This window comes from Palaemon carinicauda, chromosome 31 (assembly GCF_036898095.1).
Source record: "Palaemon carinicauda isolate YSFRI2023 chromosome 31, ASM3689809v2, whole genome shotgun sequence".
Lineage (NCBI taxonomy): Eukaryota > Metazoa > Arthropoda > Malacostraca > Decapoda > Palaemonidae > Palaemon > Palaemon carinicauda.
In genome coordinates, this window is record NC_090755.1 from 65219258 (window position 1) to 65237981 (window position 18724).

Consider the following 18724-nt stretch of genomic DNA (forward strand, 5'->3'; position numbering starts at 1 on the left):
AAGACAACCTTTAAATCCTAAAATTCCCCTCTGAAAATTAGAGGTTGTCTTATATTACTATTTTATAAATTTAACCCTCAATTCAAAGTAGTTTTTATCGGTAGGCTAGCATTGGTCTCAAGACGATAACCATTCTCAAACATGAAGAGATTCATAATATGAAATAAAATAGAAATAATAATTCCAATTTTACCTTATATACTATTAGCATATCTTCATAATAAATAGTCTATTTGAGGAATAATTCTGTATTGATAAAAATGTAAACATCATCGGCTGATTTAATTTAACGCAATTAAGGGTTGACTTACATATGAAAAACAAAAAAGTATTTTTAATATAATTTCCAAAACATCTTATAACTAGAGGGGCATTCAGTAAAGCGCAGACCTCTGCCTTGGCCGCTTATTTTTTTACCTTTGATCTTAGCATGTGTTAATTGGCATGGATTGTCATACACTCAATTATGAACCAAGTTTGAAATCTCTGCGACAACGATATCCAAACTTATGGCTGATTACGTGAATTGGACATTTTGCTTGACCATAACCTTGACCTTCCAAAATTTAATAATTTCTAGCTTTTTACATAACAGTTAATCCCTGAAAGTTTCATTAGGCTATGATTAAAATTGTGTTCAGGAAGCTGTTCACAAATAAACATGCACACAAACAAGGGCAAAAACAAGACCTCCTCCCAGCTTCGTTGGCGGAGGTAATAAATAACAAAGTTTTCATAAAGTTTACTAAGAGTTTCTATATCATTAATTATCACATTCGTTTGTTCATTCTTTCGATATAATTGGCGATAAAATGCATACAAAATAGTGGCTTCCCTTTTCATTTATTTGGAATTTCTAAGGAAACAACATCAGTAATAACATAAACATTTAATTAGCAATATTTGATGGGGTATCTGTTGCTGCAAAAGCTAGCATTTAAGCAATCATCTTATACTACAGATATGAGATAAATTAATTAAAATCTGCCATAATTTTCAATCATCTTATCTAAAGGTTGTCTTATAAGCGGAAATATACGGTACATACCATGAAGTTTACAATTCACACCTAAATAAATTTTTTTAGTACAAACGTAACAGAATAACTAACTACTTTTTTGTGAGAATTTGATTTTAAAATTATGAAAGCTGATCTCAGAAATATAGTTATATGTATAATAACTAAAGTTTGAAATGTGTGACTGTTTGGAATATTTTAGCCTTTGAATTCAAGTAGATTCACTAAATGCAATCCCTGGTAGTTTCGAGGCTTGTTTTTGGCAGCAGACTCTGCGATGCAGATAAGCGATGCAGATAAGCTAGAGGGTGCAAAGGCTATTCTAATATATCTTTTGACAGTCAAGACCAGTTTTGTCTCATTCATGAGGTGGCAGAAAATACAGTAAAGGTTATCTAGACTTCTCCACCAAAAGGTGCTTCAAGAAGCAAATACAAAAAAACTAAATCTTTTACTGACCCAGAAAAATTATCCCCCACTCACTAGTTTTTCCCAAAGGGGTTGGGAGACAAATTTAAGGTTAGATACATGTTCAAGGAGGCCAGTTGTAGCAATAACTATATAGCGTGCTTTAAATAAAGAAAAAATTATTTATCACAGTTCAAATTCTTTTCTCAGCATCTTCAGAGAAATGTACTTCTGGGGTAATGCTTATTATTCCCTTACTTATAGGGAGGCTCCACTAAATGATCCAGGCTTACGACTTCCTATCACAGCCTTGGATTCATTGATAATCTCCTACCTTGGGAGACTTCTTGGGATCTTACTGGTAACAAATCAGTCAATTACACCTCAGTATACATTAAACACTAAACCCTTCTCAGAGCTAACCATCTGGATCAAACAAAAAGGGAGACAGTTGGCTAATGTGGACTTGTGAATCAGAGAAATGAATATGCAAGACTGCTGCTGCTCTTCAAACACAACAAATATGGGATATACTGTATATAAGTATTGGGTTCACACAAGAAATATATATATTTTCAATCATTCAAAATAGAAAGAAGAAAATACAGATTAGTCTGCCAATATATAAATTACATGAACATGACGTATTAGTGACTGAAGACAAATTATTCAATACAATACACACTGTTAATCACAAACAACCGCCATCAAAATATCTAAAAAATGTAATAACATGACAGTAAGCTCAGAAATACACATCTGCTGATAGTAACCAGCATTTTTCAAACCTTTAGAAAACAAAAGGACTACAGTATACAGACTGCATAAAAGACACAGTTAAGGGAAATGTCAAAGTATAACATAGTTAATATAAATATTTGAAAGTAAAAAGTAAAGTATGTAGCATTAGTACGCATGATAATTAAGAAACTCTTAAACCAAGTTAAGTACAGCAATTACAGTTTCTTAAGATATGGAGTTTTAAAAAAAAATAATAAGATAGTAATCTACAGAAGAGGAAGCTACAGCAAGCAAGCAAACATTGCAGAACTGGAAAATATAACCCAATTGTGTGAAAGAGCAAAGACCAACATCAACAATATTACTTTACCTTCATCAAAAGCTGTGTCTTAGCTGCTTCAATCTGCTCTTTGCTCCCCTTAAGAATAATTCTCTTCATATCATCTGCATACCATCCATACAAAAACAATAAAGATATAAAACATGCGAAAGATGTACAAAACTACAAAAATGTTCTCAATTTGTGTATCATATGTGCAGGCTGCATGCTTAATAAAATAGAGCAAAAAGTACTAATGTGTGAAACATTGAGCAAACAAAATTAAAGGATCTATACTAAATTTAAATAAGACATAACTGCAGATGTACCATTGTTAAGTATAAGATTAAAAAAACAATGTGTGGCTATGACTTTAAGATTAGACTCGCTGTATTACAGTATGTTGTTTTGAATGAAAGCTAACTTAGCAATGTTAAGAAACACTTGAAAAATGTCTTAAGCCTACAGTAAGGCAAGTTGTGAAGACTTTAGTAACAAAAATAAAACATCTACAATACTGGTTCAAAAGGAAATTATTTTTTGTTTATAAATTAATTAAAATATTAAGTGCTATACATATATAGATTTTATAGAACACTAATGCCACCAAGTGTTACTTGACAAAGACATACTTTATTTGCCAACAAAAATCCTAAACTTCAGATTAAACATATCTACAACTAGATAATGTTGGGATTCCAACTTTAAGTTGTTCCTACCATAACAATAATAAAACTAATTTTCATGTTTTACACATCCCCCACTCACTAGTTGACAATTTCAAGTAACCACACAACGTGCAGACATTATGTCTGTACTTTAAATTGGTCAGACACTGAGATGCATAACTCATACTGGTAAATCCCTGGATTCTTGTTTTATTGTACAGAGTTTAATGAGATCTTTTGAGTCAAAAAATTTATACTTTAAAAGGGCTGTCTGCAGGATTTATTATCATATGAAATAATGTAGTTACCAAAGTAAAGAAACAAAGGAGAATATGTAAAATTAGGGGAACTGTAAGAGCAAACTTACAATTAAGTTTTAAGTCAAGGGAAAATTAAAAATTGCATTCTATATTGTTATCCTGATAGCCCAAACCCCATTAAAAATATAACAAGACTTCATGAGAAAATAAACAGAAAAACTAATGTATATAAATACTCTAGTGTTACTTCTCCAATTTCCATTTAAGACAACCGATTCATTCAACATAATGATACCAATAGCAGAGCTAGTCAATGGATGAGATAATAATAATAAAATTAAGCTATTGCAAGAGTAATGATTACTACAACTAATTTCCTTTTTTTCTTAAAAGAAAAAAATCACTTTGGCATATCTTTAATGGACATTAACTAATTTTCACAATTTAATTAGTGTCCTAACGATAAAGGTAATAATAATATGTAAAAAATTAGTGTAAAAAACAGGGACCGTGTACATGCAAATTATACAAAAAAGTTGTGTACACTTGAAAGTTGCAGGTAAAGTGTTTGCCTTTATTCCAAGAAATGGCATGATCACTACTGAAGCTGTGTTTATAATGGTTTTAAATAGATGGTTCAAGCTCTTTAGATGTGCGAATCTTAAACTGTTGGGTGGTCTGTCATGCAGCAAGGGGGTCATAGTCTGTGACTGGTCTATTGCCAGTTTCTAATTATCATAATTGATATAATTGGTTTAATTATCATACAAAAAGTAGTATGTATTAGGAATATGTATTTAATTCTTAAATAAATTATAATCATACCATAAAATATTTCTAATTATTTCTAAAGAATTAATATCATCAGGATCTTTACCATTATTACAATAATTACCTTTAGGTTGTACTAACAATAGAAACCTTTACATGATATAAATGTGTCTGGCACTGATTTACCAATGAGCTCTCTATCTGATGATAATATAATAACTGAAACACTGAAATATATGGTGCAAAATAAGAGTATGGTGTAATTTTTTTTATTGATATGTAAATTTAGTTGTAATAAAATAAAAGCTTTAAGGGAAAACATTCAGATTCTTATCAGCTACACATGGCGATACATTAATGCTGTCCTTGGCTGAGAAAGTGATGTAGCTCTCATCTTAAATTACTGTCTTAGACAAACCCCAATCCTTTACTCAGATACTGCCTTCCTGATTTGGTAAGTAAAATAGTCATTCTACCATCTTTTTTTTATCATAGAATTTTCTTACCCATTTCTACAAGTAATTTCAAGTAAATAATGAAGCTTGGATTTTTTGGATGGGTAAAAGTTTTATAGCTCCTCAATATCCCATCCAGAAAAGACCATAATTTGCCTCGAAGCTTTTATTTACTAAGCTTGGCTAGTGAGATGGCACTTTTACTACAGTGTTATCCAGGATTTTCTGCTATGTATCAAGAGGCCATTAGCTGTAAATATGCTGAGATTCAAGTAATTTATAATTAAATTGCATTTTTCGTAATCATACAGACCTGAGACCATTAATATGAGTATAAGTATGCCTCCAGCTATAAAGGTCGAAGATTTGCACAACGTGTATGAAAAAATACTCCTGTGTTAGGAGTGGGGTTAATATAATTATATCAATTTTGACAAAATTGTTACTTATATCAATCTTCTCCACCATAACTAAAATGTATAAAGTAATCTGCAAGTGATACATCTCAACAGAATATTCCAATTTGAAGGAGACAAGTAAAAAATAAGAGGAATAGAATTTCAATGCTTGAAAGAGATAGGAAAATAACAGTAGCCATACTGTAGTTATAATCAAAGAAATAAAAATTTAAGTTTTTATAGTTTATATAGGCAATATTTATTTTAATGTTACTGTTCTTAAAATATCTTATTGTTCCTTGTTTCCTTTCCTTACTAGGCTATTTTCCCTGTTGGAGCCCCTGGGGTCATAGCATTCTGCTTTTCCAACTAGGGTTGTAGCTTAGCCATTAATAATAAAAATGATATTGGCAACCAAACCTATCTCCTTAAGTCGATTCTAGTGTTACTGTTAATGGTGTTTTCTCTTTTAGTAAGAGTTCTGAAAGTTCACTGCTTATTGCAGATTTTGAAATTCTCTCACAGAACCTTAAATTCTTTCATTACTTTAGATACTTCTGCTGCTCAATCCATACAATATAGCAATCCTAGTCGATCTATAAGACAACTAGATTGTGAGGCAGAAGATTGAGTCGGTAGTCTGGATCCTAATATTTTTCCACCCACTAAAGTAAGCGCTCCTAAATTATATTTGTTCACTTTGGGGTGAACAAAGTTTCAATTAAACTCAATTGTTTGTCATGTTTTGTTTGGTACTATGTTCTGTTTGCTTGCAAGCAAACAGAATCACAGGTTGATTCAAGTGGGGCAAATGTATTCACTAGTCGAGTCCTCTGCACGCATGCGCAACATCTCCCACATAACCAGGAAATTAGCTATGATACAGGATGACGAAGAGCTAGAAACAAGGAAGCAACCTTGAAAGTGATGAATTATCTACTTCTCCATCCTTACGTAACCTTATTAATGAGAAATACCTTAATTAAGTTTACAAAGGAAAGTTTGGTAGCTTCTTATTTTTACAAATCTGCAGAAGTAAGCTCTTCCAAGACTGGTTCTATCTCACAGTTGTTAACTTGATGGTGGGTAAAATTTATATATTTTTGTCTAAGATTTAGAAAAAGGCAACCAATTCCAGTTCCCCTTTCGGCTTCAAGCCTTATATAATGCAGAGAGGTACTGACTTGTCTAAGACTCATCTGTTGCATAATTTGGTTTCCAGTCTTGACCCCATCATTGTGACTCAAACCAAAATCCTTAACCCTGGAACGGTACGGTGGGTCGTCCGCGACCCCGAGCGTCAAAAAAAAAAAAAAAAAAGAGGTTTTTCTCATGTGACTCACCCCCGTGACTGAATTTGTGGGTGATCGACCTGCAGTAGGTGTCTCGCCTACACGCTCTAGTAGTGTCCAGATGTGCATTGCTGTAGCTGTACTCCTTCCCCGATTTCTGAGACGCGTCTAGTCGAGCGCGACCGAGTTTACCCTTCTAAGGTAATTTGCATAATTATCAAAGTTATTACGTATTATGAAATTGTCGTAGAATGGTGCAACTTGTATAGGTTATCAGTTGTGGAAAGTCTTGGTGGATTGTTTGGCTACCATGTGCATGATTTTTTTTTTAGTTAAAATGTCGTTCATCACCACGAGGACCATTTTACCGCGAGTGCCCCTTTTTCTTTTTTTTTCATTTTTTTGCATTTTTTTGCCAAGTCATTTTTCCGTAAGATATTGCCAAATAGTGTTGTAAAACTTTTGCTTTTTTAGTGTTGGAAAGTGTGTCTAGATGATCTGGCTACCCATGCGTGACTTTGTTTTTGTCAGATACGACGTAGTTATTGGTATATTGGGTATTTAACTGCGGTTGTCAATTTCTGTTTTTTTTTCAATATTTGTAAAAAACAAATTGCCGTATATTATTGATTTTTTTTTCATGTTTGTGTTAGAAAGTGTGCCTTGATGGTTGGACTAACACGTGCATGTCTTTTTTTTTATCTGAGATGCCGTATATTAGAATGTTGGGCATTTTACCGCGAGTGCCCCTTTTTCATTTTTTTTCATTTTTTTTTCATTTTTTGCCAAGTCATTTTTCCGTAAGATATTGCCAAATAGTGTCGTAAAACTTTTGCTTTTTTAGTGTTGGAAAGTGTGTCTAGATGATCTGGCTACCCATGCATGACTTTGTTTTTGTCAGATACGACGTAGTTATTGGTATATTGGGTATTTAACTGCGGTTGCCAATTTCTGTTTTTTTTCAATATTTGTAAAAAATTACTACGTAGTAAGGAATTGCCGTATAATATTGATTTTTTTTTCATGTTTATGTGTTAGAAAGTGTGCCTTGATGGTTGGGCTAACACGTGCATGTCTTTTTTTTTATCTGAGATGCCGTATATTAGAATGTTGGGCATTTTTTCGCGAGTGCCCCTTTTTATTTGTTTTGCATTTTTTTGCTTAGTCATGTTACCGTAAGGAATGGCAAGTACAGTAGTGTCGCAAAACTTATATTTTTATAGTGTTGGAAAGTGTTTCTAGATGATCTGGCTACCCATGCCTATTTTTTTTTAGCCAGATATAGCGTATATATAGGTATGTGTTCGATTTTCCTGTGATTGCCATTTTTTCGTTTTTTCCCATTTCTTTCAAAATTACAGTACTACGTACTAAGGAACTATCACAGAGTAATGATTCATTTATATGTTTATTTGTCGGAAAATGTACCTTGATGGTTTGCCTAGCACGTGGCTGAAATTTTTTTTTTTTTCTGAAATGCCGTATATTAGAATGGCCATTTTTTTGCGAGTGCCCCTTTTTATTTGTTTTGCATTTTTGTGCTTAGTCATGTTACCGTAAGGAATTGGCAAGTAGTGTCGCAAAACTTATAATTTTATAGTGTTGGAAAGTATTTCTAGATGATCTGGCTACCCATGCCTATCTTTTTTTTTAGCCAGATATAGCGTATATATAGGTATGTGTTCGATTTTCCTGTGATTGCCATTTTTTCGTTTTTTCCCATTTCTTTCAAAATTACTATGTACTAAGGAACTATCACAGAGTAATGATTCATTTAGATGTTTATTTGTCGGAAAATGTGCCTTGATGGTTTGCCTAGCACGTGGCTGAATTTTTTTTTTTCTGAAATGCCGTATATTAGAATGTTAGCCATTTTTCCGCGAGTGCCCCTTTTTATTTGTTTTGCATTTTTTTGCTTAGTCATGTGACCGTAAGGAATTGGCAAGTAGTGTCGCAAAACTTATATTTTTATAGTGTTGGAAAGTGTTTCTAGATGATCTGGCTACCCATGCCTATCTTTTTTTTTAGCCAGATATGGCGTATATATAGGTATGTGTTCGATTTTCCAGTGATTGCCATTTTTTCGTTTTTTCCCATTTCTTTCAAAATTACTACGTACTAAGGAACTACCACAGAGTAATGATTCATTTAGATGTTTATTTGTCGGAAAATGTACCTTGATGGTTTGCCTAGTACGTGGCTGAAATTTTTTTTTTCTGAAATGCCGTATATTAGAATGTTGGGCATTTTTCCGTGAGTGCCCCTTTTTATTTGTTTTGCATTTTTTTGCTTAGTTATGTTAACGTAAGGATTTGGCAGGTAGTGTCGCAAAACTTGTATTTTTATAGTGTTGGAAAGTGTTTCTAGATGATCTGGCTACCCATGCCTATCTTTTTTTTTTAGCCAGATATGGCGTATATATAGGTATGTGTTCGATTTTCCAGTGATTGCCATTTTTTCGTTTTTTCCCATTTCTTTCAAAATTACTACGTACTAAGGAACTATCACAGAGTAATGATTCCTCTAGATGTTTATTTGACGGAAAATTTTGTCTACTTCTTTTTTGATTGAATATCATCAAATTGTTTTAGCTAAAATATATTGTTTTACATTTTTTTTTTTTATTTTATTTCCCTTCAAAAAAATTTTTTTGGGTCAGAATTTTAATTTTATAGTCGTAAAATAATCGACAATTATCCAGCAACCCACCATATAATTTTTATGCATATCCAAGAATAATTAGATTAGTAAATAACACCTTGAAATTGACATACCCTTCCTACATTTTAAGTGGCAGATTAGGGAGTCTGAGTCAGTGTGGTTGGCGGCCATTTTGTGGACATATCCGAAGCGTAAGTTGCCCTATCTATATATATTCTTGTTCCCTATAGAATTTGTGATATTTTGGTATATTTTTACCTGCATAAATATCATATTATATATTAAATATATGTATTTTTTTACGAAATTTCTAAGTACTCAAAAAATTACCTTTAGATATGGTCCCTGATATAAATGTAATTTACAAAATAATGAAGATTTTTTTTACATATTTCTATTTTAGGATAACATATGTTTATTCCCTAAAAAAATTAGCCACTTCCTATTTCATTTGGGTACCCAAAAAAATTCATGAAATTTGGACAAATTTTTTTGGCCAAAAAAAGTTACCCTTTTTTTCTCATTTCAGATCTTCACCTCCATGGGTCTGACTTCATCCAAAATACATCAAGATGTGTCCTAAACATTCAAGAATCAATTCCTAAAAGGATTTGTGTATATATGTATAAACTTTTTTTTTATGAATTTTTATGTAAGGTTTTTTTTTCTACTTAATTTTTTAAAATATTTATAATAAATAGTTTTTCTGCAGATGAGTAGTATTTATCTTTACAGTTGTTTTAAGTATTCATTGAAGTTTTTTTTTGGCAAAAGAAAAAAGGAGGTTACTGCAAAAACTGATTTTTCAAGAATTTTTTTTGGCGTCGGGGTCGCGCGCGTCCGAGTATACCCTTAAAGGGGTGTCCGAGGAGCGTACCTATCCAGGGTTAAATTCATTTTTGCAAAAAAGGGAATGTTCTTGAATCCCTTTACTAACCAGTTTTTATAACTGTTTAGAGAAAGCAAAAGTTGTAACAAAGTTCAGATCAAGAGGAGCAGCTGTGGGCTGACACAAGGCTAAAAATAACCTCTGATAGTGCCTTGCAATGTGCCACACAATTCACACACATTAAGAAGTATTGTTTTAAGCAAGTTAAGAAAACCGATACACCAACTGTACTGCTGAATGAGGTAAGAGTAGCACGATGATGAAATTTGTTTTTACTGATCTTCCTGAAGAAATATCAAAACACTGAAGAATCCAAAATAAAAATAGAAGTGTGTCAAAAAGTCCAACCACATAAGTAAGAGATCCTGAATGGCTATTTAATGGTTGAAGCTTTTTATATTGAATAACAGTTTGAGTAGGCATTCGGCACCTCAAAACATCAAAGCATTATTCTTTTTCCTCCTATAAAATCAATTATGACTACATCTTTGAATTATAAAACACTACAAAGAATGTATAGTACTGAAACTTATACTTATACCTCATAAATGTACATTGAGAGTTATAAATGTAAGCTATGTTAAACTTACCAGTACATATCTACGTATTGCTCTTTTCTACAACTGTACAGAATGTAATGCTATATAATACAGTGCATTTACAGCACTGTAATATATTTATTGAATTTAAAAATATATTTCTTATAATAGTTTATTTTGAAAATGCAGAAGGATAATCAGCAAATGTTAACATGACAAACATTTATGATGACGGATGTTAAGCATAGTTTACGTAGCTACATTCATGATCCGCATTACGTACAAAGTCTACAGTACATAAAGTTAACTATTCAAGATGTATTTTAGGCTGTATTATGTGAAAAAAGGCAAATTATATATTAAATAGAATAGACACAAGGTAAGGATATGTTACCTTGGGATAAAATGCAAATTGCATGAAAAATGGGAAGTTTTAATAAAATAGGCTATACTAAAATTATTAAAGCATATTAATTGCTATTCCCTAATGCAATGTATTTACTATAATACAAAAGAGCAATTTACATAATCTATACATTATCATATTCCCTATAGCATTTTCTTTAAAAAAATATGGAGCAATGATTCTCAAATTATTATCATCATTATCACTAGTTAAGCAGCAACTCTAGTAGGAAAAGCAGGATGCTATAAGCTCAAGGGCTCCAATGGGGAAAATAGCGCAGTGAAGAAATAAAAATACAAGAGAAGTAATGAACACTTATTATGATATATTTCAAGAACAGTAACAATATTATATAAGATCTTTCATATATAAACTATAAAAAGACATATGTCAGCCTGTTCAGCATAAAACCATTCACTGCAACTTTGTACTTTTCAAGTTCCACAAATTCAACTGTCTGATTGCACCATTAAGATGAGATTCAGCAGCTGAAGACCAGACAGGACTAGCTTACTAGAATCAATGAAATGAAATTAAAAGAATTAAAACACTTCAGGAAAGATTGATTACCAAAAATCTTATAACTCAAAAATGACAAATTCGAAGATAATTTGTATTTTTCCTAACCATACAAACCTTAGCTATTTACAAAGGGTTATTACTTTTAGCGTAGCTGAAATGGCGAGCCATTAGAATTTAACGAGGGTGTATTACCCCCGCGCTAGTTAGCGGGGGGGTAGGGGAGTGGTAGCTAGCTACCCCTCCTCCCCCTCACACACAGGTGAATACTCACTTTCACTTAGAGGTAGGACTTGTCTTGGGGGACAGGGCTGGCGGGCAAATATGTGTAAATAGCTAAGGTTTGTATGGTTAGGAAAAATACAAATTATCTTCGAATTTGTCATTTGTTCCGTAACCGAAATACAAACCACGCTATTTACAAAGGGTGACTTATCCCTTAGGAAGGGTGGAAAGTCCCCAGCCATACTGGCTTTGGCTTTACCCGGGGACTCAGAATCCGAGTGAGTCGCACTCGAGAAAAGGAGTCCCTGCACCTCACAAGTTCCTTGCACCGCAAGGAACCATGTGGCCTACGTAAGCTTGTGTGTGAAGGAAGAAGTGTGACCCGTCCTAGGCAGTTGACCTGGAGTTCCAGAAGGAACTCTGGGTTAGGACGTTCCCAATACCACCTCGTCAGGGTATGGGGGACGCGACAGTATTGACTCAATACTCGGAACACAAGGAAGCATGGTTTACCTGCAGAGGTTCGAGGTCAGCTATGCAGAGACCAGGATGCTGCTTCCCCGTAGAGGGGATGATGAAGAAAGAAGTAAGGGCCAGACATACTTCTTTCGTTCATGCAGACTAAAACCTGATAACAATGCCCTCAACCTTCTGCTACCTGTCCAAAAAGGAGCCTGAGGTTAGACCAGCTGTTGTGTAGCCACCACAGAGCGATAGAAAACGTATCGAGACTCCTGTGGGTCACGCCCTGCAGGAAGCGGGCTGCGAAGGTCATCAGACGCTTCCAGACTCCAGCTTGTAGCACCTGCGTCACAGAGTAGTATTACTCGAAGGCGAGGGACGTTGCGATGTATCCAACATCGTGCTGTAGGGCGACGTGACGGGGGAGGGTCTGAAGACAGGTCGAGATGAATGTCCTTGAGTCCGGGCTGAAGAGGTATACTGGTGACTCTCCCCCCATGTCCTCCTTGTGTTCCCAAATCGGCTGCAACTGAGGCCAAACTGCAGCTGTTCCCAGCGCTAACCTCTCGATTCCTGTACTGGCAAGAAAGAGAAGGTCTTGGGACATCAGACACAGAATGGAGACTCAAAATCTTGAATGAATCGGACCGAAGGGTCGGGACCCTCAGATTCTGAGTCTAGCCAACAACTCAGGAGCGAGCCTGAATGTTGCCTTCCCCTCTTCCTTAGAAAGGGGGGGAGTAGTAAGAGACCAAGAAGATTGCTTACACACTGGCCGTGGCCAGAGTGAGCAGAAGACCCAAGGCGGAATACAATCCGAGGCCTGTCGTAAAAGGGTCTTGAGAAGATCTCTTAAAGGACTAAAAGTCCGAGCCATGCTCCAAGTTGGAGGTCTTCCTCCGACTAGGGCAGGGACGATCGTAGCTTCGCATGAGCGAAGATAGATCCAGCGGGCAGGAAAAAGTTATTCCTTTAAGCCTGAAGGTCAGGGAAAGGCTGAGCGACAGGCTTCATTGCCAAGAGCGGAAAGGAGTTTCCTCCCGCCGAAAGGCAATAAGACCGTTATTGCTGGAGAAGAGGCCTCACGGGAAGAGGTATATCTCCCACGGCACCAACCACCTTAGACTCTTCACTTTGCCTGGGAGACCCCTGTGGATGACTATCGCAGATGACGCGACCTCCGTACCGCGACTGTAGCGGGTTGTCTCTTCTAGAGGAGGAAGCGTAGTGTCTCCAGGCATGAAGCCGAAGCGACGCCCCGGTTCGGGAGAGATGTCGCAGTGTGGTTGCTTGAGTAGTCTGCGCCGTGGGAGAAGCTCTCCCGGGAGTTCCGTCAGGGGAAGCAGAGGGTCCAGAAACCGTTCTGCGCATAGTCCCAGTGGAGCTCTCCCATTGAAAGGTTGACAGACAACCTGGTTTTGTTGAGACCCATTGTCCGCAGACAAAAAGGAGGGAAGACGCAGGCGTCGAAGTTGTCCCACCATCACCGGAATGCATCTTGCCAGAGTCTCGGGGTCTGAGACTGGGGGGAAAACTAGCGGAAGCTTGAGGTTCCAAGCTGTCGCGATCAGGTCCCCCAGACCAGCACTTGCTGGTTACCCAAGGTCAAAGACCCTTAGGTACACTCTCTCTATGAGGCTCTGCTCGGATAGTCTGAGAGAAACATTCCCCTGCCTGGAATGAGAGAGCCGATGGTGGAATTGAGAGAATCTCAATCATCCCGGTATCTCTACTGCAAGATGTGAAGGTGTGAAAATGCGTCCCCTGCTGGTTAGCATGAAGTCGACACGCAACGGGGCGACTTGGCAGGAGCGGTAGGATCTGAAGAGGGGCCAGACTAAGGCCCTTAAGCCTGCCTGAATGATGGAGAGGTATCCTTCAGGTCTTGACCATAGGCCTGGACCGGAACATGCCCCCCCCCCTTTCCTTTGACGAGTCCGAGAACCGCACCAAGAATGTGGGGAAAGGACGAGAATATCCACTACCATCAAGAGGCTCCATAGGTCAACACCCATTGCAGGTTTAATAGTTCCGCTGGTCCCATAGGGCCAGGGAGTCCGGTTAAACATTGCCTGAAGCCACCGGAACTTGGATCGCCCCACATGGAACTTATCCTGAGGCGACCGTTCGGACTATAAACGGGTCAATGAGGAAAGAAGAACTAGGAAACGTTCCAAGGTAGGGCTGAAAACTCTGCTTGACTGAGAACAGGTACTGCGACTCTCCTCAGTCTTGCCACAGTCAACCGAAAGGAAGGCTCGGAGGATGTGGTAACAGAATCTGGCGTCCCCAGGTGGTCACCCATCCAAGTACCGACGTTGCTTAACCTCGCTGGACGGACGAGAAGCGGGGTTTCCAACGTGGTAAGGCGGTTGACTCAATATCATGGCCAGATACTCCAGATGTTGAGGCAGAGGAAGAGAAGGCTCCAAGCAAAATACCATGAGCCCACACTCATGGTAAGCATTCGGAAGCTTTTCCCGGCGCTGAAGAAGGTCGAAACCCGAGCCTACCGGAGTTGACCAGCCCTCCAAACAGCAGAGGAGGCGGAAGTCTGCACCTGAGCGGCCAAGAGGAAGGCAGGGAGAGTTCTCTGGGGAAACAAACCTGCTATGCCACGGCGGGATAGCCACACTGCATCATAAGCAGGAATACTTGCAGTTTAGGCTGAATTCGACGAGCACCCTGGAAGATGGATGGAATGGAAACTGAAAGTACCCGTCCTTCCGATCCAGGGTTAAAGGAGTCCTGTCGCCTCGTTACCAGTCTGATCGATTCTGCTGGTCTACGCTGGCCGAAGTTTGTTCGACAAACTTGATCAGGGCTGAGAGGTCGACTATGGACATCCCCTCTCAGATCCTTCCTTACAAGAAAGGATCGACTGAGGGGGCCGGGGGTGAAGCCGTCGATGATCCTAAGGAAGACCTTCGCCTAAGGTATGGATCATTCTGCCCAACCGGGCAACTCTGCTGATGCTATGGCATAGAGGTTCAGAGACACTGAATTCGCTGACAGAGACGGCAGGCGCGATATCCTTGGCTACTCACAGAGATTGTGCGGGAATGGGCATCGGGAAGCTGTCATTCGGATGAGTAACCTTAAGCATCCTCCCAGCGAAAAAACCTGCAATCCTAGAGTTCGTGAACTCCTTTTAGGACTATGCCCCCCCGGGGGAGTCTCCCGTGCCATCTGTTCCTGACAGGAGGAAACTGCAATTGGACACCTTGTCCCAGTTGTCGTAGCCGATAACTTAGGCCGACGTGGTTGAAAGAAAAGGGAGCTGGAGCCCTGCAGAGTCTGGAAGAAAGCGCCTTGGAGGAGTGAAACCGGAAGTCGATTTACTCCGCACAGCAGATGTTTAAGTCTCTGTCCTTGGGCAAAGACAAAACTCTTCTCAAGGATGGAAGGGTGTCTGAGGTCGTTGACCTCCACAGATGAGACACCCGAAGGAAGCCTTCAGTCAGTGCGTCCAGATGGTACAACATCGAGCTTGTCCGCAAGTAGATACTTAACGACGAAAGGCCAAGGTGCCTGAGCTCGAGAGGAGGAAAGTACCCTTGATCTTCCTGTAGCTTCCTTGAACCAAACCTCGGGCCGTAACCGAGGAGGGAAAGAACCTGGTAAGCTCCCAGAGGAAGAGGTAAGCAGTCACCCCTTGTCCGATGGAGAAATCTTCAACGGAAAGCCCCCCCGCCAAAAATCCTTCCAGGGCGGGAGAAGGAGAGAGTACTCGTGCAGGAGAGGGGACCCTCGAGACCGACCTCTTGGGAACCAACTTCGCCCTGGGGGAAGTCACCACGAAGTCCACTCCTCTCTTTCTCTTCAGCGTAGGAGAGACAGCCGCTGGTTTGTTACCCTGGCCGGTGAGTGCTGGTTTCATAACCCTCATTAACGCCCATGCCAGCGGATCAAACCATGTCTGCTGCTCCAAGGACACAGAGTCCGAAATCCTCGCTAAGGTGAAAGGGATCGGGCGATCCTTTGGAGAGGACACGACGGTTCCTGCCTGAAAAGAAGGTGGGAAGAATGCTGTACTGACCTGTCTTCGTCCTGCACTACCAACCTGTGCTTGGATGGAGGTGATCCCGAGTGCCGCCTAGGAGCACGCGTCCCTGCTGCTACCACCGGCTGTGGAATTCGCCGCGAACTATGGTCGCGCGAGGGCGAACGGTCGCGCAAAGGCGAATGGTCGCGCGGGCGCACAGGCGAGAGGTCGCGCGGGCGTGCAGGCGAGCGGTCGCGAGGGCGCGCAGGCGAGCGATCGCGCGGGCGCGCAGGCGAGCGATCGCGCGGGCGCGCAGGCGAGCGATCGCGCGGGCGCGCAGGCGAGCGATCGCGCGATCGCGCGGGCGCGCAGGCGAGCGATCGCGCGGGCGCGCAGGCGAGCGATCGCGCGGGCGCGCAGGCGAATGGGCGTGACGGCGAGGGATCGTGCTGCCGCGTAGGTGAAGAAGATCGCTGGCGGTAAGCGATGGCGAGCAGCATGTGTAGGTGAATGATCGCGTGATAGGGTGCGATGGTGATCAGCATCCGCAAGAGGGCGAGCGTTCAGGGTTGTGCGATGAGGAGCAGCATGCGTAAGCGGGCAATCGTGCAGGGTTGTGCGATGGCGAGCAGCATGCGCAGGTGAATGATCGCGTGAAAGGGGGCGATGGTGATCAGCATCTGCAGGAGGGCGATCGTTCAGGGTGGTGCGATGAGGAGCAGCATGCGTAAGCGGGCAATCGTTCAGGGTTGTGCGATGGCGAGCAGCATGCGCAGGTGAATGATCGCGTGAAAGGGTGCGATGGTGATCAGCATCCGCAAGAGGGCGATCGTTCAGGGTTGTGCGATGAGGAGCAGCATGCGTAAGCGGGCAATCGTTCAGGGTTGTGCGATGGCGAGCAGCAGGCGCAGGTGAATGATCGCGTGAAAGGGTGCGATGGTGATCAGCATCTGTAGGAGGGCGATCGTTCAGGGTGGTGCGATGAGGAGCAGCATGCGTAAGCGGGCAATCGTTCAGGGTTGTGCGATGGCGATCAGCATCCGCAGTTGAGGGTCGCGCGATGGCGATCAGCATCCGCAGTTGAGGGTCGCGCGATGGCGATCAGCATCCGCAGTTGAGGGTCGCGCGATGGCGATCAGCATCCGCAGTTGAGGGTCGCGCGATGGCGATCAGCATCCGCAGTTGAGGGTCGCGCGATGGCGATCAGCATCCGCAGTTGAGGGTCGCGCGATGGCGATCAGCATCCGCAGTTGAGGGTCGCGCGATGGCGATCAGCATCCGCAGTTGAGGGTCGCGCGATGGCGATCAGCATCCGCAGTTGAGGGTCGCGCGATGGCGATCAGCATCCGCAGTTGAGGGTCGCGCGATGGCGATCAGCATCCGCAGTTGAGGGTCGCGCGATGGCGATCAGCATCCGCAGTTGAGCTAGTAGCTGGCGAACCATGTTCCTTCAGAAGTGTTGGAGAATGTTGGCGTGCCAGCTGTAACACACGTGGGCGATCCGGAGATCGCTGGCGAGCTGATGATCGCTGACGAGCTGACGATCGCTGGCGAGCTGATGATCGCTGACGAGCTGATGATCGCTGACGAGCTGATGATCGCTGACGAGCAGAAGGCTACGCGTGGAAGCCTGCGCAAAGAAGAGTCCTTGACCCCGACCTGAACCGAAGTTCTAGATCGCGAGGGCGAACGTGGGCGCACAGGGCACGTAACAGGAACCGCAGGGAAGATCATCTTGAAAGCGCTGACGAACAGGAGAGCGCTGACGAACAGAAGGGCGCGCAGGGAAACCCTGACACGCAAGGGAAGAACCCCCGTGGGGGCAACCCTTTGCCCCGAAGGGAACGTTGTCCGCCGGGAGACTGATGTCCGTCGGAAGACCGCTGTCCGTCGGGAAGACCGTTGTCCGTCGGGAAGACCGTTGCCCGTCGGAAGACGAGATTAGACTGCTGTCCATCTGCACCAAGACGGAAGATCGAGAAAAAGAAGTTGTAGGCTGCAAACGGAGATTCAAAAAGGCGCCTCAAGCACCCTTATAGGGAGATGAGAGGCCCTTACGACGAGGCGGACGGAGGGCCTTACGGCGAGGGAGGCCAACAGCAACAGCAACAGAAGAAACCTCCGAAGAGGAGTCTCTATGAGTGTACTCTCTCGCGAACGAAAGAGAAACACTTCGTGGAAGAGACTGGTCAGCCAGTGACCTAAAAGGGGCAATCCTCCGAAGAGGAGCTCCTGCAGTTGCCCAGCCCCTTGAGCGAAACTGCAGGTGCGACCGCTCAGCACCAAGAGCATAGTCGCACGAAAAAAAGGCAAGAGAAGAACCCCCCAAAAGAGGAAAAGCTCAAGCCTGGACAGGAAAAAACTTCCCTCGGAAGGAAAGTTATCCGCCCAAGGAGGCAAGCCTCCTGACTGTTCTAAAATGAACTGGAGAGCTGTCCGTCGACACGGGAGTACTACCAGTAGAAGGAGACACGCCCCTGACGACAATACAAGGGGGGAGGCAGCAACAGCCGAATCCCCAGGACTCAACCAGACAGCTCACACCGTTGCTATATTACAGAAACGAACTAGATCGGTAACTGTAAAAAAAAAATAAAACAAATAATATTAGTACACATTCATTCCCCCTGGAAGGCTCCGAAGAGGAATCCCGAGGAAAAGGAACAAGAATTACACAACAGGCACGTGCCCTCACAACCACTTACACT

At 41.2% G+C, this 18724-nt stretch overlaps 2 protein-coding genes across 2 annotated transcripts in view; both read right to left on the reverse strand.

Annotated features, from left to right (window-relative positions):
• The window catches only part of LOC137624778 (serine/threonine-protein phosphatase 2B catalytic subunit 3-like), a 568901-nt gene that overhangs the window by 500242 nt on the left and 49935 nt on the right, over positions 1-18724 (reverse strand). The gene's annotated exons all lie outside the window — the stretch shown is intronic.
• LOC137624480 (tudor and KH domain-containing protein homolog) overlaps positions 1-18724 on the reverse strand; it is an 82017-nt gene that overhangs the window by 24296 nt on the left and 38997 nt on the right. Inside the window, exon 5 of the mRNA XM_068355256.1 lies at positions 2538-2611. Coding sequence (XP_068211357.1) covers positions 2538-2611 — 74 coding nt within the window. The remainder of the gene's footprint in view (positions 1-2537; positions 2612-18724) is intronic.